The sequence below is a fragment of the Engystomops pustulosus genome, chromosome 6, assembly GCF_040894005.1.
Source record: "Engystomops pustulosus chromosome 6, aEngPut4.maternal, whole genome shotgun sequence".
Lineage (NCBI taxonomy): Eukaryota > Metazoa > Chordata > Amphibia > Anura > Leptodactylidae > Engystomops > Engystomops pustulosus.
In genome coordinates, this window is record NC_092416.1 from 9,693,981 (window position 1) to 9,715,790 (window position 21,810).

General features: G+C 45.6%; 1 protein-coding gene across 1 annotated transcript; it reads left to right on the top strand.

Annotated features, from left to right (window-relative positions):
* Positions 1-16,356: 16,356 nt before the first annotated feature.
* LOC140065362 (formyl peptide receptor 2-like) lies at positions 16,357-20,065 on the top strand. Its single transcript, XM_072112954.1, has 2 exons — positions 16,357-16,423; positions 16,855-20,065. Exons 1-2 carry the CDS (start codon positions 16,365-16,367, stop codon positions 17,798-17,800), a joined length of 1,005 nt encoding a protein of 334 aa, XP_071969055.1. The 5' UTR covers positions 16,357-16,364; the 3' UTR covers positions 17,801-20,065.
* Positions 20,066-21,810: the final 1,745 nt, after the last annotated feature.

Consider the following 21,810-nt stretch of genomic DNA (forward strand, 5'->3'; position numbering starts at 1 on the left):
TCCGATCCCTCAGTCTGCTCCCCCCTCGGACTTCCTGCCCTGACAACAACTTCACCACTGTCTGACAACTGTGTCTCCTCATCGTCCGACACCTCTTTACACACTTCTTCAACTACGTGAATAATGTCATCATCACCCACAGACTGCGACTGGTGGAAAACCTGGGCATCGGAAAATAGCTCAGCAGCAGCAGGACAAGTGGTTTGTGACTGTGGGAAGGGTCCAGAAAACAGTTCCTCAGAGTATGCCGGTTCAAATGCCAAGTTTTGGTGGGAGGGGGCAGACTGGGGGGAAGGAGGCTGAGGTGGAGGAGCCGGAGGAGTGCCGATTTCGGTGACATGGGTGGACTGCGTGGAAGACTGACTGGTGGACAAATGGCTAGAAGCATTGTCCGCAATCCACGACATCACCTCTTCGCACTGTTCTGGCCTCAACAGTGCTCTACTACGAGTCCCAGTAACTTGAGACATGATGAACCTAGGGAGTGTACCTCTGCGGCGTTCCCCTGCTCCCCCATCAGCAGGTGGTGTCTCATCCCGCCCAGGACCACGGCCTCTGACCCCTGCAGTAGTTGGACGCCCATGTCCACGCCCTCGTCCTCTACCCCTAGCCCTCGGGTTAAACATTTTCCAAATTAAAGTGTAAACTTGAAAAAAAAAAAATTTTGTGTTTATTTTTTTTTAGTTTTTTATTTTTTTTAACAAAACGATGCTATCCTATTGCTATGGCTAGTTTCTAACCTACACTGACAGCACACAACTGGATTTTGTGCTTTGCAAGAGGAGTTTGAGCTATAAAATGAAATACAGCTAAAAAAAAAAAATCAGCAGACTCTGCCTAATTCTATTTAAACCCCTAATAAATTGTCCCACTTTGGTGTTTGAGGTGGATATGTGTGTCACTAAGAGCTAAACACAACGGTAGCAAGTCCCCCTGCAAATTCCTCACAATATGGTACTAGCTGCACTACTAATGCCAGCAAGCCCAGCCACAAGCAAATAAAAAAAAAATGTATAACGTTATTGTAGCCCTAAGAAGGGCTGTTGGGTTCTTGTAGAATCACTCCTGCCTAACAGTAAGCTAATAGAACACCCTAACGCTTTCCCTGACCAGCAGCAGCTCTCTCCCTAGCGGCATCCAGACACAGAATGATCCGAGCAGCGCGGGCAGCGGCTAGTCTATCCCAGGGTCACCTGATCAGGCCAGCCAACCACTGCTATCGACGTGTAAGGGTACCACGTCATGCTGGGTGGAGTGCAGAGTCTCCTGGCTTGTGATTGGCTCTGTTTCTGGCCGCCAAAAAGCAAAACGGCGGGAGATGCCATTTTCTCGAGCGGGCGAAGTATTCGTCCGAGCAACGAGCAGTTTCGAGTACGCTAATGCTCGAACGAGCATCAAGCTCGGACGAGTATGTTCGCTCATCTCTAGTGCTCACAGTACAACGGTACAACACGTGAAGTAGCTTCCGTTTTATCTTTGAGTGGTTTATGCTGCCTTTCTGGGCTTCCTGGTACCATTGGTGTCCATGAAGAAGATCTAGCGGCTAGAGGGTAGATTCCAGCGTGTTCACGGTGCACATGCTTGATGTAACTGAGGAAGAGCCCATTCCGGGCTCGAAACGTGTATTGCAAAGCTACCAAATAAAGGAACCTGCTAGTGAAATATCTCTAGTCATAGTGATTGGCGCCTGGAATCTACCCTCTAGCTGAGAGACGATATGGAGAGGAAAGCAACAATGGAAAGTACAGTGGGTTTAGGAGGTTTTTTTTCTTCATTGCTTCTAAAATCACCAGCGTAGGGTAAGGGGTGGTAGGCAAGAAGGTAGGATGACGTATGGATTGTTAGACTATAATGTTTTTTTAAATTAATGTAATATTTGTACTATTCTACTTTGCTATTTTATATGCAATTGTAAGAGAATTTTCTTTCCCAGAAATATTCAAATAAAAAAAGGGATGACTGGGCTTTTAAAAAAACTAAAAAATGCGTGCGGGGGGGCTAGAAAAAGAATTACAATTTCATACTCTCCACCTCCGGCGTTCGTGTTCCCTCATGTATTTGACCATCACTGTTTGCAGAGACCGGTACTTTCGTTCTGACCACTTCCATGCAGCTGCTACAAACTGCTGCTGTAACGGGTGCGCGGCCGCGGTTAGGATGGAAGCATCCGCCTCTATAAACAAACAGAGAACAGCATTGATGGATGGAGATGCAATTGAACTGGTGCAACGGAGGGGGTATAAGTATTTTATTCCTTTTTTTAGCTCCCCTAAGCCTTATATATAATTTTTCTTTAATCTGGACGACCCCTTTCATTTACAATCCTCTGTTCTCTCCTTCCTGCTTAAACTGCCCCCCAACTAATCTCACAAAGAGCAATCTATTTGTGAAGCTCCGATGCCAGAGGTCTCATTACACTAATATACTCAACCCTAGTCCCTTTACCCAACTGATCTTCATATCCCATTAGGCAATGGTCCCACATTTGTGATTTTCCCTGTAGTTTCCCAGAAATATTAAATAAACCTTGTTTAAAGCATTTGTCAGAAGGTATCAGCTTCCCTACATGCTGTAGGGGATGTCAAGCTACTGGGGGTATTTGCATGCATGATATGCACAGGCTTGACCTGCTACATTATCAATATTCATACAACATGTAAATTATTATTAAATTATTTATTTCAAAGGAAAAAATGGGGGGGGGGGGGATGAGTTCATTGTGGGTTGTCTTCAATGTTGTAAATTGAAAATGTAATGGAGAAGTTTAATAGAAAACAATCTGATTTTAAAAAAGAAACAAGATTGTTGTCCTTGGATACGACCACTCTGACTGGTAGTGGCTAACCCGCCCAACAACCTGCATTCAGAGTGCATTACAACAGAACGGCAGTAGGACATGCAATTACTCCTGGATATTTCAAATGCAAAAACTATGTATTACTTTGTGCAATCACTCCAGCACTCCAAATGTTTTTTGCTGCACCTCTAAAGTAGGACTTGCAACACAAACTCTGATTTTTCATGATAAATGTGTTCCAGCGTCTGACTGTGCACCGGAACGCTCCTTTCAGTGCAGACTTTTGTGCTGTATTGGGTGTAGTGCTTAATAATAAGTTATTGGTGGAAGGGGAAAAATCTCTTTATTGCGCATGGGGTAGTATGAAGAGGGTTCACGGGCTGAGCCCTCTTCATACACGCCGGGTGCTTGCTTCACAATGAAGCAAGCACCCGTCGCTAACACCCGCGATCGGTGCTTGTACCGATCGCGGGTGTTAACCCTTTCATCGCCGCCGGCAAAGCTGCCGGCGGCATTAACGAGCCGGCGGCGCGTGGGCGCCGCCATCTTGGCTCCGATCGCCGCTCCCCGTGACGTCATCGGGGAGCGGTGATCCGTTGCCATGACAGCCTCGGATCACACAATGATCCGAGGCTATCATGTTTTAGGCCATCTATTACAATGTGCGATCTGCACATTGAAATAGATGGTGTGCAAAATCCCCATATACTGCCATACTTTAGTATGGCAGTATATGGTAGGATCAATCAGACAACCTAGGGTTAAAGTACCCTAGGGAGTCTGAAAAATAGTAAAAAATTTTAATAAAAAAAAAATTAAAAATAAAAAATTATATTAAAAAAACCTAAAAATTCAAATCACCCCCCTTTCCCTAGAACTGATATAAATATAAATAAACAGTAAAAATCATAAACACATTAGGTATTGCCGCGTCCGAAAATGCCCGATCTATCAAAATATAAGAATGTTTTTTTACTGCGTTTAACCCCGTAACGGACATTTTTTTGCCATTTCGAAAAATATAAACAATTCAATAAAAAGTGATCAAAAGGTCGTACAATTTTAAAAATAAAAGCATTGAAAACGTCATCAAAAGTCGCAAAAAATGACACCACCCTCAGCTCTGTATACCAAAGTATGAAAAAGTTATTAGCGCAAGAAGACGGCAAAATGAAGAATTTTTTTTTTTGTACAGGAGGTTTTAATTTTTGTAAATGTATGAAAACATTATAAAACCTATACAAATTTGGTATCCATGTGATCGTATTGACCCAATGAATAAATTAGACATGTCATTTGGAGCGCACAGTGAAAGACGTAAAATCCACGCCCACAAGAAAACGGCGCAAATGCGTTTTTTCACCATTTTCACTGCATTCAGAATTTTTTTCCCACTTCCCAGTATATGGCATAGACAATTAAATGCCATCACTATGAAGTGCAATTTGTTACGCAGAAAACAAGCCATCACACAGCTCTCTACATGGAAAAATAAAAAGTTATAGATTTTTGAAGGTGGGGTGTGAAAAATAAAGACGCAAAAACGAAAAAGGGCCTGGTCCTTAAGGGGTTAATGTTGTTTATTAAATGATGGGTTATATGGAGTGGACAACCCCTTTATCTTACAATGTAGTCCAATAAATGGCAGGGTTTCCTCTAAAGCTTTAACATTGGTAACCTTTATAAACTAGGTAAATATAAATAAAAAGATTTCCCCAGACACTAAAACATTTTGGTTGTAGTGACTCCTGCACTTTTTGAGTCTCTAGATCATTATCTGTTTTTTCTCAGTTTTTTATCACCAGGGATACGGACAAATAAATATGTCAAAACAGAACGTTCTTAATATATAAAGGAAATCACAGGGTGGATAAGTTGGGTGTAACAAACAATTTTGGTGACTGAACACAGAAAAGTGACTCACGCAGAGAAGTGAAGGCAGCGGGTGAGTATCAGACTGGATGAGGGTGGTTGGAGAGGTAAGTAGGGTAATGAGTGATATCTGAGGTGTAAAGTAAAGCTCCTGGACCCCAATGCAAAATGTGGACCAGTCTCCCCCCTCCACTCCACCCCCAGGTGTGAACAGAGTCTTAAAGGACTTTAGTTGAATAATGACTGGGGGCTGTACAGGGGGGTATTAAAGGGAACATTTTCCCTCCTCTACTCCCCAAGAACATAAACAGTACCTTGTCTGGCAGTTTGCTAAAAACTACTTTTATTTATCCCCCTCTCCTCCCTACGATAAAGTCAAAGATGTGGAGGAGTTCTCACACATGCACAACATCAAGTACGTGGGTGGGCAGTACAAATGGCCATCAGGAGGCGGGGCAGCTTGGCTGCATAGTCCAGCTACTCCACCTTCTGGACTTTATCTTAGGGAGCAATAAAAGCAGTTTTTAGAGGCATCTTACAATGTTGGCCAGATATAACATCTTTCGAAGACTTGCAAACTTCCAGTCAATGCCCTGTCTGTGGTATTGATGGGGTAACAGATGTGACAGGATCCTTTAAAAAAATATCATGTACCTCAACTCCTCTAGTTCCTCACATTTGGCCCTGATTTTAACAGCCGGATTAGAATTGGTTAAAGTTATTTGTCTTCTGTGGCCAATCAATCAATTCTGGAAAGTGATGAAAGATAAGACTGCTGACACAGTCCCAGTTCCTGTGAAGACGCTGATTGGTCACAGTGGTCATTTGACTGAAGACACGTCCAAACCATCCGACTGTCAATAAGAGAAAACTGGAGAAGAGTTAGAACTTGCTTTTGTGTCTTTTAAAACAGCATTTTCTACTCTTCTTTATTTCTTTGTTTTCACACAAATCTGGTTTTCAAGCATTTCTTTCCTCCTCATGTCTCTGAGCTCCACAGGCAGTTCTCTCCCCCTCAGGCAGTTCTCTCTTTCCTATGTACATTATCTCAGCTCTACAGAGAGCTATCATCTCCTCATGTCTCTGATCTCCACAGGCAGTTCTCTCCTTGCTATGTACATTATCTCAGCTCCACAGAGAGCTATCATCTCTTCATGTCTCTGAGCTCCACAGGCAGTTCTCTCCCCCTCAGGCAGTTCTCTCTTTCCTATGTACATTATCTCAGCTCTACAGAGAGCTATCATCTCCTCATGTCTCTGATCTCCACAGGCAGTTCTCTCCTTCCTATGTACATTATCTCAGCTCTACAGAGAGCTATCATCTCCTCATGTCTCTGAGCTCCACAGGCAGTTCTCTCCTTGCTATGTACATTATCTCAGCTCCACAGAGAGCTATCATCTCTTCATGTCTCTGAGCTCCACAGGCAGTTCTCTCCTTCCTATGTACATTATCTCAGCTCTACAGAGAGCTATCATCTCCTCATGTCTCTGAGCTCCACAGGCAGTTCTCTCCTTCCTATGTACATTATCTCAGCTCTACAGAGAGCTATCATCTCCTCGTGTCTCTGAGCTCCACAGGCAGTTCTCTCCTTCCTATGTACATTATCTCAGCTCCACAGAGAGCTATCATCTCCTCATGTCTCTGAGCTCCACAGGCAGTTCTCTCCTTCCTATGTACATTATCTCAGCTCTACAGAGAGCTATCATCTCCTCATGTCTCTGAGCTCCACAGGCAGTTCTTTCCTTTTTATGTACATTATCACAGCTCTACAGAGAGCTATCATCTCCTCATGTCTCTGAGCTCCACAGGCAGTTCTTTCCTTTTTATGTACATTATCACAGCTCTACAGAGAGCTATCATCTCCTCGTGTCTCTGAGCTCCACAGGCAGTTCTCTCCTTCCTATGTACATTATCTCAGCTCTACAGAGATCTATCATCTACTCATGTCTCTGAGATCTACAGGCAGTTCTTTCCTCATTTTTATGATTACACAGACAGTTCTTACCCTTTTTACCTGAATATATAGATGGACTTTAATCAAAGTGCAAAAAGATCTCAAAGATAATAAAAAGACACAGGAGTCCCCCAGGAGCTAAATTTTAATTGTCACAACATACAATTTTACTGTTTACGTCCATGCAAATATTTTTTTCATTTTAAATAAGTTTTCTAAATGCTATAGACTTCTTCTCACACTTGCAGATAGACATAGTCTTTGGATATAGCAATAGATCTTCACTTGAAAAAGTGAACAGTCTAGAAAACTTTCAAGTGATTAAATTGTAAGTTTTTCATGAACTTAAACATCTCCCCCATCTTATCTTCTTAGATTCTATATTAGAGACAAGGCAGGAACTTTTGATGCCATTTCTGACAAGATGAACATTTTACAGAAGTTGAAAATTGCATCACTTAGCATCATTCTCATCCTTGGGATTATCGGGAATGGATTAGTCATTTGGATTGCTGGATTCAGGATGAAGAAGATGATCAGTTCCGTGTGGTTCCTCCACTTAGCCATCGCCGACCTCCTGTGCTGCGCTTCTATTCCGATGATAATTGTTTATTGGGCTTTCATTGATGTTCACTCATCATCACTCAGTTACCAAATTACTTATAGCATGCTCTTCACTATAAACATGAGCACCAGTGTCCTCCTCCTGACGGCCATGAGTATTGATCACTGGGTATCGGTCATGTGGCCATTTTGGACTAAAATCCATAGGACACAGAAACGAGTCAGAATCACTCCAGGAATTATCTGGGGGCTGAGTCTTGTGTTGAGTCTTTTTATTTCTTAAGTTTATTTTATGCAAAGGGTTGGGGTGCTGGCTATGCTCTGATCATTCACATAGTCTGCTTGGTTATGCTGTTTGTGATCCCTTTTCCCATCATCTTCACCAGTTATGTCACCATTGTCCTTAAACTTAGAAAAAGTAATAGACCCCAGAGATCTCAGAGACCCTACAGCAGTGATGGCGAACCTTTTAGAGACTGGGTGCCCAAGCTACAACCAAAACCTACTTATTTACCATCAGGTGCCAACATGACAATTTAAACAGTAACTTATTGCTTCCTGTTCTTCCACAACATTCCAACATTCAATTGTATTGGCCCCCTGGGGACACCAATACAGTTGAAAGCAGGAGGGCAAATTCAGACATCATTGTAGCTTCTCTGCAGGGTCTCTCTGTACAGGAAGAATAATGGGGGCAGCAAGGGGACCTCAAAAGATAATCTGTTCACACCTTTTCACTCTTCCTGCAGTTCCAATCAGTGAAGGTTGTGTCACGTTAAAAGAGTGTTGACAGTAGCATCTCAAGTCTCTGGAACTGCAGAAAGATTTGAGTCCTGTCTGGTGAACTCTGTCTTGGGGTGACAGCCTGGGTGCCCACATAAAGGGCTCCGAGTGCCACCTCTGGCACCCTTGCCATAGGTTCGCCATCACTGCCCTACAGGATCATCACCGCTGTTATATTGGGTTTCTTCCCCTGCTGGTTGCCTTTTTTACATCTTGCAACCAAGATGTAGAACGTCCACGTCGTTGTACGTTGTAGTTTACACTGATTGTAGTTTCTCGTACTTTAATTTGTCACTTTTTTTTTTCTGAATCTATAATAATTTGCCTCCCAGGTGGTGGGGTAGGTTTCTAAGTCTGATGTCCTTGGATAGATTTTTAAAAAATATTTGACACATTTATTTTTAGTGTTTAGATCCGGAGAGGGTCAGGGGACCACCCGTGACAGTTAGCTTCTGAAATTGCTGACACTTACACCCCCTTTACTCCCCCAGTACCTTATGTCACCAGGGTACCCGGAACAACAGCACATTGTCCAATAACTGAGCAACGGCTGACTGCTGGATATAGAAGCCGCAGACTAGTATAAAATAAATGGGAAATATTTACGGGAACGTTCCCACCCTGATAATAGTAGCCAGGTTACAGCTACTGCTCTATTGCTTCTGGATAGTTAGGAAAAAGAAGGGATCTCATTTATATAAATAATTATTACTTTCCCTTCTCTCCCTGTTATCTCCTCCAGACCTTCACAGATCTGTCTATACTCCCCTCGCATCCACTCCCCCCCCCCCTTTCCAAATTCCTCTTGTGTTCCTAATTACAGTTTCTCTTTTCCCGAGCCTCTTCTTTATTTGTGACCTAATATTCTATGAATATTTTTAGATTCGGCCAAACCTTTCCTTCCCACAGTTGATGTGTCCCATACAGAAGTAGCTGCTGCGGCTGTAAGTACTTTCTCTGTTATTTGCTTTTCTACTAACTTTAAATGTAAAGAATCAGTTCCTATTTATAGCGGATTATTTCCAAATGGAACTGGGAATAACAGGATTTTACTATGATGATACAGTTATGTTTTATATGTTTTGTCTTTTTCCTATTTCTTTATAGAAATATAGATGCTGAAACAATACACTGAGATCAATCTTCTGCTGATGGATGTCCGCACATCCCTACATCCCTGCATCCCTACATTCCTAAATCCCCACATCCCTGCATCCCCACATCCCCACATCCCTGCATCCCTACATCACCACATCCCTGCATCCCTACATCCCTGCATCCCCGCATCCCCACATCCCCGCATCCCCACATCCCTATTGGACATCCCCACATCCCCGCATCCCCACATCCCTATTGGACATCACCACATCCCTGCATCCCTACATCGCTGCATCCCTGCATCCCCACATCCCTGCATCCCCACATCCCTGCATCCCCACATCCCTGCATCCCCACATTCCTGCATCCCCACATCCCTGCATCCCTACATCCCCACATCCCTGCATTCCCACATCCCTGCATCCCCACATCCCTGCATCCCCACATCCCTGCATCCCCACATCCCTGCATCCCCACATCTCTGCATCCCTACATCACCACATCCCTGCATCCCCACATCTCTGCATCCCTACATCACCACATCCCTGCATTCCTACATCCCTAAATCCCCACATCCCTGCATCCCCACATCCCTGCATCCCTACATCACCACATCCCTGCATCCCTACATCCCTGCATCCCCACATCCCCACATCCCCGCATTCCCTCATCCCTACTGGACATCCCCATATCCCTGCATCCCCACATCCCCACATCAATGCATCCAACATCCCTAAATCCCTACATCACCACATCCATGCTTCCCTGCATCCCCACATCCCCACATCTCTACATCCCCTCATCCCTACTGGACATCCCCATATCCATGCATCCCCACATCCCTGCATCCCGACATCCCCATATCCCCACATCACTGCATCCCCACATCCCTGCATCCCCACATCACTGCATCCCACATCCCTGCATCCCCACATCCCTGCATCTCCACATCCCTACATCCACACATCCCTGCATACCCACATCTCCACATCCCTACATCAACACATCCCTGCATCTCCACATCCCTAAATCCACACATCCCTGCATCCACACATCCCTGCATCCCCACATCCCTGCATTCCCACATCCCTGCATCCCCACCTCCCTGCATCCCCACATCCCTGCATCCCCACATCTCTGCATCCCTACATCACCACATCCCTGCATTCCTACATCCCTAAATCCCCACATCCCTGCATCCCCACATCCCTGCATCCCTACATCACCACATCCCTGCATCCCTACATCCCTGCATCCCTACATCCCTGAATCCCCACATCCCCACATCCCCGCATCCCCTCATCCCTACTGGACATCCCCATATCCCTGCATCCCCACATCCCTGCATCCCCACATCACTGCATCCCACATCCCTGCATCCCTACATCACCACATCCCTGCTTCCCTGCATCCCCACATCCTCACATCCCTACATCCCCTCATCCCTACTGGACATCCCCATATCCCTGCATCCCCACATCCCTGCATCCCGACATCCCCTCATTCCTACTGGACATCCCCATATCCCTGCATCCCCACATCCCTGCATCCCGACATTTCCATATCCCCACATCACTGCATCCCCACATCCCTGCATCCACACATCACTGCATACCCACATCTCCACATCCCTACATCAACACATCCCTGCATCTCCACATCCCTACATCCACACATCCCTGCATCCACACATCCCTGCATCCCCACATCCCTGCATACCCACATCCCTGCATCCTCACATCCTTACATCCCTACATCCCACATCCCTACAGCACATCCCCACATCCCTACTGCATATCCCCACATCAACTGAATCCCCACATCCCTACATTCTCACATCCCTGCATCCCCACATCCCTTCATCCTCACATCGCTATGTCCCCACATCCCTGCATCCCCACATCCCTGCATCCCCACATCCCTGCATCCTCACATCCCTACATTCCCACATCCCTGTATCCCCACATCCCTACATTCCCACATCCCTACTGCACATCCCTACATCCCTCCATCCCCACATCCCTGCATCCCCACATCACTGCATCCCCACATCCCTGCATGCTCACATCCCTACATTCCCACATCCCTGCATCCCCACATCCCTTCATCCTCACATCCCTATATCCCCACATCCCTGCATCCCCACATCCCTGCATCCCCACATCCCTGCATCCCCACATCCCTTCATCCTCACATCCCTACATTCCCACATCCCTGTATCCCCACATCCCTTCATCCTCACGACCCTATATCCCCACATCCCTACATTCCCACATCCCTACTGCACATCCCTACATCCCTCCATCCCCACATCCCTGCATCCCCACATCACTGCATCCCCACATCCCTGCATGCCCACATCCCTACATTTCCACATCCCTGCATCCCCACATCCCTTCAGCCTCACATCCCTGCATCCCCACATACCTGAATCCCCACATCTCTGCATCCCTACATCTCTGCATCCCTACATCCCTGCATCCCCACATCCCTGCATACCCACATCCCTGCATCCTCACATCCTTACATCCCTACATCCCCACATCCCTACAGCACATCCCCACATCCCTACTGCATATCCCCACATCAACTGCATCCCCACATCCCTACATCCTCACATTCCTGCATCCCCACATCGCTTCATCCTCACATCCCTATATCCCCACATCCCTGCATCCCCACATCCCTGCATCCCCACATCCCTACATCCCCACATCCCTACATTCTAACATCCCTGTTTCCCCACATCCCTTCATCCTCACATCCCTGTATCCCCACATCCCTTCATCCTCACGACCCTATATCCCCACATCCCTACATTCCTACATCCCTATTGCACATCCCTACATCCCTCCATCCCCACATCCCTGCATCCCCACATCTCTGCATCCCCACATCCCTGCATCCCCACATCCCTTCATCCCCACATCCCTGCATCCCTACATCCCTACATTCTAACATCCCTGCATCCCCACATCCCTTCATCCTCACATCCCTGCATCCCCACATCCCTGCATCCCCACATCCCTACATTCCCACATCCCTGCATCCCCACATCCCTACATTCTAACATCTCTGCATCCCCACATCCCTGCATCTCCACATCCCTTCATCCCCACATCCCTTCATCCCCACATCCCTACATTCTAACATCTCTGCATCCCCACATCCCTGCATCCCCACATCCCTGCATCCCCACATCCCTGCATCCCCACATCCCTACATTCCCACATCCCTGCATCCCCACATCCCTTCATCCTCACATCCCTACATTCCCACATCCCTGTATCCTCACATCCCTTCATCCTCACGACCCTATATCCCCACATCCCTACTGCACATCCCTACATCCCTGCATCCCCACATCCCTGCATCCCCACATCACTGCATCCCCACATCCCTGCATCCCCACATCCCTGCATCCCCACATCCCTACATTCCCACATCCCTGCATCCCCACATCCCTTCAACCTCACAACCCTATATCCCCACATCCCTACATTCCCACATCCCTTCTGCACATCCCTACATCCCTCCATCCCCACATCCCTGCATCCCCACATCCCTGCATCCCCAAATCCCTACATTCCCACATCCCTGCATCCCCACATCCCTTCAGCCTCACATCCCTACATTCCCACATCCCTACATTCCCACATCCCTGCATCCCCACATCCATTCAGCCTCACATCCCTGCATCCCCACATACCTGAATCCCCACATCTCTGCATCCCTACATCCCTGCATCCCCACATCCCTTCATCCTCACATCCCTTCATCCTCACAACCCTATATCCCCACATCCCTACATTCCCACATCCCTACTGCACATCCCTACATCCCCACATCCCTGCATCCCCACATCCCTGCATCCCCACATCCCTACATCCCCACATCCCTTCAGCCTCACATCCCTACATTTCCACATCCCTGTATCCCCACATCCCTTCATCCTCACGACCCTATATCCCCACATCCCTACATTCCCACATCCCTACTGCACATCCCTACATCCCTCCATCCCCACATCCCTGCATCCCCACATCACTGCATCCCCACATCCCTGCATGCCCACATCCCTACATTTCCACATCCCTGCATCCCCACATCCCTTCAGCCTCACATCCCTGCATCCCCACATACCTGAATCCCCACATCTCTGCATCCCTACATCCCTGCATCCCCACATCCCTGCATACCCACATCCCTGCATCCTCACATCCTTACATCCCTACATCCCCACATCCCTACAGCACATCCCCACATCCCTACTGCATATCCCCACATCAACTGCATCCCCACATCCCTACATCCTCACATTCCTGCATCCCCACATCCCTTCATCCTCACATCCCTATATCCCCACATCCCTGCATCCCCACATCCCTGCATCCCCACATCCCTGCATCCCCACATCCCTACATTCTAACATCCCTGTTTCCCCACATCCCTTCATCCTCACATCCCTGTATCCCCACATCCCTTCATCCTCACGACCCTATATCCCCACATCCCTACATTCCTACATCCCTATTGCACATCCCTACATCCCTCCATCCCCACATCCCTTCATCCCCACATCCCTGCATCCCCACATCCCTACATTCTAACATCCCTGCATCCCCACATCCCTTCATCCTCACATCCCTGCATCCCCACATCCCTGCATCCCCACATCCCTGCTTCCCCACATCCCTACATTCCCACATCCCTGCATCCCCACATCCCTACATTCTAACATCTCTGCATCCCCACATCCCTGCATCCCCACATCCCTTCATCCCCACATCCCTTCATCCCCACATCCCTACATTCTAACATCTCTGCATCCCCACATCCCTGCATCCCCACATCCCTGCATCCCCACATCCCTACATTCCCACATCCCTGCATCCCCACATCCCTTCATCCTCACATCCCTACATTCCCACATCCCTGTATCCTCACATCCCTTCATCCTCACGACCCTATATCCCCACATCCCTACATTCCCACATCCCTACTGCACATCCCTACATCCCTGCATCCCCACATCCCTGCATCCCCACATCACTGCATCCCCACATCCCTGCATCCCCACATCCCTGCATCCCCACATCCCTACATTCCCACATCCCTGCATCCCCACATCCCTTCAACCTCACAACCCTATATCCCCACATCCCTACATTCCCACATCCCTACTGCACATCCCTACATCCCTGCATCCCCACATCCCTGCATCCCCACATCCCTGCATCCCCACATCCCTGCATCCCCAAATCCCTACATTCCCACATCCCTGCATCCCCACATCCCTTCAGCCTCACATCCCTACATTCCCACATCCCTACATTCCCACATCCCTGCATCCCCACATCCATTCAGCCTCACATCCCTGCATCCCCACATACCTGAATCCCCACATCTCTGCATCCTTACATCCCTGCATCCCCACATCCCTTCATCCTCACATCCCTTCATCCTCACAACCCTATATCCCCACATCCCTACATTCCCACATCCCTACTGCACATCCCTACATCCCCACATCCCTGCATCCCCACATCCCTACATCCCCACATCCCTTCAGCCTCACATCCCTACATTTCCACATCCCTGTATCCCCACATCCCTTCATCCTCACGACCCTATATCCCCACATCCCTACATTCCCACATCCCTACTGCACATCCCTACATCCCTCCATCCCCACATCCCTGCATCCCCACATCACTGCATCCCCACATCCCTACATCCCCACATCCCTTCAGCCTCACATCCCTGCATCCCCACATCCCTACATCCCCACATCCCTACTGCACATCCGCACATCCCTGCATCTCCAGATCTGTGTATAGGGTGGTGGGGGGCTACATACATTTTCCTGTCATTTTATAAACAGCGATGTGCAGAAGCTTTATATCCTTGTGTATCACATATATAACAGGCAGGTCATAGAGTCTATAAGAAGATGTCACCTTCAGTGGATTAGAATCCTTGTCACATTTAGTTATTTATTTGGACCCTCTGTCCCTTATAACCAACATGTTTGCACTGGTGTTTATTTTTGTCCCTGGATTACTCTGCCAGATTCAGGCCTGGTGACAGCTTTCCCCATTACATGTTTTTCCTTATATAGTGTAGGGTAACCAGACACAAGATCCAGGCTTCTCTGCAGAAATGTCGTGTGACCAGGGTGGTCTTATCTTACATTAGTAAACCATACCCCATGTATATATCTGATTATATCAAGTCACAGCAGCCTCCAAGAAGGATGGAGAGAAGTAGAAGTCCATGAAGACGTTTGTGAATTGATGTGACAGGATATTTGCATAAAGTTCAGTTTGCTAATGTTAGGAGGCTAAAGGACCAAAAGGAAGAGGATAAAGGAGATGATGGGGGTCATTTACTAAGGGCCCGATTCGCGTTTTCCCGACGTGTTACCCGAATATTTCCGATTTGCGCCGATTGTACCTGAATTGCCCCGGGATTTTGGCGCACGCGATCGGATTGTGGCGCATCGGCACCGGCATGCACGCGACGGAAATCGGGAGGCGTGGCCGAACGAAAACCCGACGGATTCGGAAAAACCGCCGCATTTAAAAAAAGGAAATTGTGGAGCTTGCACTCACCTTCGTCCAGGATAGGATCGTGAACTTCAGTGCATTTTAGGGAACTTCAGCGCAGCAGCGCCACCTGGTGGACGTCGGAGGAACTGCCTTGATGAATCCCGGCCGGACCCGAATCCACCGCAGAGAACGCGCCGCTGGATCGCGAATGGACCGGGTAAGTAAATCTGCCCCGATGTGTGACTTGTCACATGTCTTCCCTTAGTGTTAACTTGAGATAAGACTTCACTTACGTGGGGAGCTGTCGGTGTCTTCCAGGCTCTGGTGATAACCAGTTTCTGGCCATTAAGATATGCGTGATTATGTCCATTAGTAGCAGTGATGTGGCTGCTTTTAGAGCTAATTGTTCATGCTGGATTTGGGATATGATTTGCTCTATTGCCTTCGATAGTGGTGTGATCACTGGACAGGACCATAACATATGAAGCAGAGTGCCTCTTACCCCACATCTTTGCCAGCACCATGGCTCTGAATTTGGATATAATAGGTGAAATCTTGATGGAGTAAAATACCACCTAGTCTTAGTCATTGTTTACTCGTGTGAGATATCGCGTAATGAGGTCATCGGGAGACAAGTGGTGATTTCCTATGTATCAGCAGGGGTTGTGTCACGACCATGAAATACTATAAAAATAATATTTTATATCAATTTCATAATTTTTTTTTGCTTAGGTAAAACGTCAAAATGGATCCTATCAGCGCTTCTGAGACCGCACCTAACACAACTCTGGATGATGGGAACCAGTATGTTGACATTTCTCATATTTTATTTTTCTAAAGACAAGAAAATGAAACTAAATTTGTACCTGAATTTTTTGTTATAAAATAAAACCCAAGGAGTGGTGTTTTGTGATTATCCGCCCCAATTTTTTAAAATAATTTACCTTCTGGGCCACTAAAATAAATACATTCTGTGCATTGATTTGATGCACCACACAATATTCTGTTGATTTCAACTTGGTAAATGACATCAATCATTTGGTAAATGACATCAATCAGGTTTATGCTGCTCATCCCGAACATATCCACCCATGGACACTAGTTTCTCTCAAACTTTGCTTCTGCTGTCCTAGAATAATATAAGTAGTAAAAGTCTTGCAATGTAAAATGTAGTGATTTGCAGAACTATAAATTCTAACTTCTTTCTTCTCACGTCTTCTCTGATTATCTTACAGAAAGTTCTGGACAACTTTTTATAAAAATCTAGAAATTTTGAACACGGTGACGGTTACATTATACAGCATCATTTTCATCCTTGGGATTATCGGGAATGGATTGGTCATCTGGATTGCCGGATTCAGGATGAAGAAGATGATCAGTGCCGTGTGGTTCCTACACTTGGCCATTGCCGACCTCATGTGTTGTCTGTCACTTCCACTGCCCATTGTAGAGATGGGCTACTCCACTACTGTGTGCCAAACATCATTACCAAGACATTTCTGCTCATTTAACCTTGTTCTCTTTAATCTAAACATGAGCGCCAGTGTTCTCCTCCTGACGGCCATGAGTATTGATCGCTGGGTATCGGTCATGTGGCCATTTTGGGCTAAGGTCCATAGGAGACAGAAACTAGTGAGAATCACTGCAGGAATTATCTGGGTGCTGAGTCTCGTTTGGAGTGGATTCATGGTTTTCTTATTAGGGTGGTACGGTCTTTTTACTGCAGGTCATTATACAAACAATACATATAAGTTATTAAGACTCTTTTTAATGTTTGCGTTCCCTTTTCACATTATTTCGGCCTGTTATATCACCATTTTCTATAAAATTAAGACTAGAAATAGACCCCAGAGCTCTCAGAGACCCTACAGGATCATCACCGCTGTTATATTGTGTTTCTTCATCTGTTGGGCTCCGTATTACATCTGGCCATTAGCAATACCATATAGTAGGTCTCTTTTACAAAACTTTACAGTCGATGTTATTGTTAAGTGTCTGGTTTATCTAAACAGTTGTATCAACCCAATTATTTATGTATATATGGGCCAAGATTTCAGACATCGTTTCCTGATATCCATTCCTTTTAGGATGGAAAATGCCTTAAGTGAACCTCCTGATGAGCCCTGCAGAGAAGGAGGGGATCATGAACATTCACCCAATGTGGATGTCTCGCCTTGTTAGGGAACGGGTGAGTGATAATGGTCCTGAGATCCTGTGTGCGATGTTATCAGTGGGATCATATTATTAAATTCATCCCCCAATCATTTCTAGTAACAGAAGACTGAAATAATCAGTACCCTTTCATGAAATTCTCTGCATATACTGTAGATCTTATATTTGCTCTGGGGAACTCTGTGACATCAGCAGTGACATCACATGGATGCCCGGTACAGATGGAGGTGGAGACAGCAGATGAGATAGAAATATTGATACAGAATAGTTACAGAATATTCTATGTTCTCACCATCTGGCTTAGATTTGCCTTTCCTTTCGAGGTGGAGAGATATTTAGGGTAAGTTCACATGTAAACATTCAGCTAAATTGAGTACATCAGTATTGTATCAATGGGGCGCATTTACTTACCCGGTCCCTGCACGATCCCTGATCTGGACTGTCTGACGAGGATGAACTCTGCCGCTGTTCGTGAAGATTGTGCGCCTGATATCCTGCATGTGTCATTTCCCTGATCAGGTCTGCCGGAGTTCACCATTTTCCCCCCTTTGTAGGTAAGTACATTGGATGCGACACAAGTTTAAATGTTAAATCCCGTGGGTAGTCCAAATCCATCAGATCGTCCGTCGGCCCGCCCCCGATTTGTGTGACATGAAAGCCAGCGCGATTGCGACACAATCCGATTGCGTGCGGCACAATTCCCGGCACGATCCCCAAAAAGTCGAGAAACCCAACGAAAATGCAGACCCTTAGTAAATAAGCGCCAATCTGTCCGCACCAGAACACTGGAGTTATTTGCACCTGAAAGACCTTGTGCCGCATTTACTTTTTAGGTTTTTACACTATCCTTAGCCCGTTTTTCAACTGGCCCAAGTTGAAAAATCTCAGTAAAAGTGGGTGTTGTGAGTTACAGTGCTCCTCTTTGTAAATGTGGAGATCCCATAGCTAAAATAGTTTGTGAACACCTTGTGGAAGGTGGACCACATCTGTTACCTCATCTCTGTGATTCTTATCTGCTAGTATAAGTCTAAACTTCCGGACCACTGAAGAATGTGCAAGACTGTGGCTTTACCGGGGTTTTCCTTGAGGGGGTGTAAAAGGAGCCATCACAACCGTGCTCAAGAGGCTTAGGGTGGCCATAAGGTGTCACTATTTTATTTGAAAAGACCAGTACTAGGAGTATAGCCAAGTCCCGGCACAGACTTTATACTAGAGGCCCCCAGCTTCATGTTACGCCACTGAGACCTTACTTTTTTTACTCTATCGGTGGTCAACCCTTCCCTCATAGTTCATGAACATTGTGTAAATTTTATGAGTTTTATGGGAAACTGAGGGTTATCTATTGATTCTTTCACAAGAGATTTCCCTATAAATATGTTGCAGTAGTCTTGTTTAGACAGATTTATCACCATCTTTTGGTTTTACATTGGTGCGGTTAGCAGTGGAATAACTCTATGCCGGGGATGACTTATCTCATCAAGAAAGACTTTTCTTCCGAATACCATCTGTAATTCAGTGGACCAGTGGCTTATGCAAAGCAGGTTTTGAGGAGTTTTCTCAACCACCTATGAACAACATTTCTATTTGTTTTACAACCTAAAGAAAAGAACTAAAGAGAAAAAAGGGGAAAACTAAGATAAATGCATCTTCCACATGTCTCATCATGTATCTATGATGTGTACATCAGATTTCAATCATGTACTTTATGTATGTATCATGGATCATTCAATTTTATATCATGTGTCCATCATGTATCTATCACTAGTCAACCATGTTTTTATTGTATGGGCAGGATGTCCAAAAACAGGCAACCACATCTTCTTACTACATCTTTGCACATTTGATTTGTTTGGGGCACATCTATCGTAAATCCTAAATGCACCAATGTATGATGGTGCCCCCACTGAATCAATCAGGAGGCTCTAGCCTCCTTACATGATAAATCCGTCAGGGAGATGTGCGGTGCTCCCGGAGCCCTTCTATGCAAGTGCTCAGATTATGTGCCAAGGCTATAGGCAGTGTATTTGGCGTTGAGGTAGCATAAGGTGGGAAATAGGCTGAATTTCTCTCCGTGCACCAAGAACTTTGTATGTCTGGTTTCAAGTGGTTTTTAAATCCCCCTTTCAATTTTTAGTATTAGCAATTTCAAAAATTAGAGCTATGAACATTTTTCGGAAACTTTGTATTATTTTCTGGATTGTGCATCACACGTACAAAATAATTAATAAAACATAAAAATATGTGAAGAACTGTTATAATTGTATGGAGCAGAAGCTTCGGGCAGGATAATCAGAAGCCATTGTTCAGCATGAGGATTGATCACCGCCGATGGGATCTCATAGGCTGGTAGGTAACACTGTGCTAGTATATAGGTGATGCCGGTCAGTATATAGCGCTCTCCTTCACTCACACTGATGGTTTTATTCTTGTAGATAATTTCCACCATCCTATATAATCAGATATAGCAAATGTAATGTAAAAGCCAAGTTACGTTGTGAAGTTGTGATCAAAGAGAAATCATTTTGCACAAAATACAACAATTTTACAATGCAGCAGTTTATGAAAAAAAATAAAATAAGAAATCCCCCTCAGAGCTTCATGGTGCTAATTGATCCGATGGCTTGATACCAGACACTGTAGAGTTGCGGAACACTATTGGACACTTTGGAACACCTGAACCTGTCATGGCGACTGATCACTGCACCCCGATGACGTCACGGGGAGCAACGATCCTCGCCAAGATGGAGGCGCCCATGCGCCGCCATTTTTAATAAGCTGCCGGGAGATTTGCAATGTGCAGCAGAGATTTACCGACTATGGAGAGGGCTTAGCCTGTGAGCCTCCTCAATGCACCCGGCGTGTGACTTACTATTACGTCACATGTTGGTGAGGGGTTGATATTGTTAAGTGGTTCATATATATTTTAGCATTTTCACATGTCGGGTCCCGGTACATGGAGAGGGCTTGCGAGCCGAGCCCTCTCCATAGCCGGTAAGTCTTTGCTGCATATTGCAGCAAAGGCTTACCGGTAACACCCGCGATCGGTGCCGGCACCGATCGCGGGTGTTTCACCGCTGATGGCGCCGCCATCTTTCCGTGGATCGTCGCTCCCCGTGACGTCATCAGGGAGCGGCGATCCATCGACATGGTAGCTTCGGGTCTCACGAAGACCCGAAGCTACTTCTGGTTAACCCATTCATTACAATGTGCTGTCAGCACATTGTAATGTATGAGTAGTGAAATACTGTAGTATGGCAGTATATGGTAGGATTGATCAGACAACCTAAGGTTAAAGTACCCTAGGGAGTTTGAAAAATAGCAAAAATAAAAATAAAAAAAAGTTAAAAGAAAAAAAATATTAATTAAAAAACCTAAAAATTCAAATCACCCCCCTTTCCCTAGAATTGATATAAATATAAATAAACAGTAAAAATCATAAACACATTAGGTATCACCGCGTTCGAAAATGCCCGGTCTATAAAAATATGATAACGGTTTTTCACTGCGTTTAACCCCGTAACAGAAAATCGCGCCCAAAGTCGAAAATGGCACTTTTTTGCCATTTAGAAAAAAAATTAAAATTCTATAAAAAGTGATCAAAAGGTCATGGAGTCCTAAAAATAATAATATTGTAAACATAATCAAAATCCGCAAAAAATGACACCACCCTCAGCTCCGTACACCAAAGTATGAAAAAGTTATTAGCGCCAGAAGATGGCAAAATCCCCCCAAAAAATTTTGTACAGGAGGTTTTAATTTTTTTAAATGTATGAAAACATTATAAAACCTATACAAATTTGGTATCCCCGTAATCGTACCGACCCAAATAATAAATTAGACATGTCATTTGGGGTGCACAGTGAAATCCGTAAAATCCAAGCCCACAAGAATACGACACAAATGCGTTTTTTTACCAATTTCACTGAATTTGGAATCTTTTTTCTGCTTCCCAGTACACTGCATGGAATATTAAATACCACCATTTTGAAGTGTAATTTGTTACGCAGAAAATAAGTCAT

What these genes read in the sequence shown, in the direction of transcription:
- LOC140065362 (XM_072112954.1), top strand. Translation starts at nt 16,365, where the DNA reads ATGGATCCTATCAGCGCTTCTGAGACCGCACCTAACACAACTCTGGAT. An exon ending in ACTCTGGATGATGGGAACCA is followed by an intron (nt 16,424 to 16,854) that starts GTATGTTGACAT and finishes ATTATCTTACAG; the next exon opens with AAAGTTCTGGACAACTTTTT.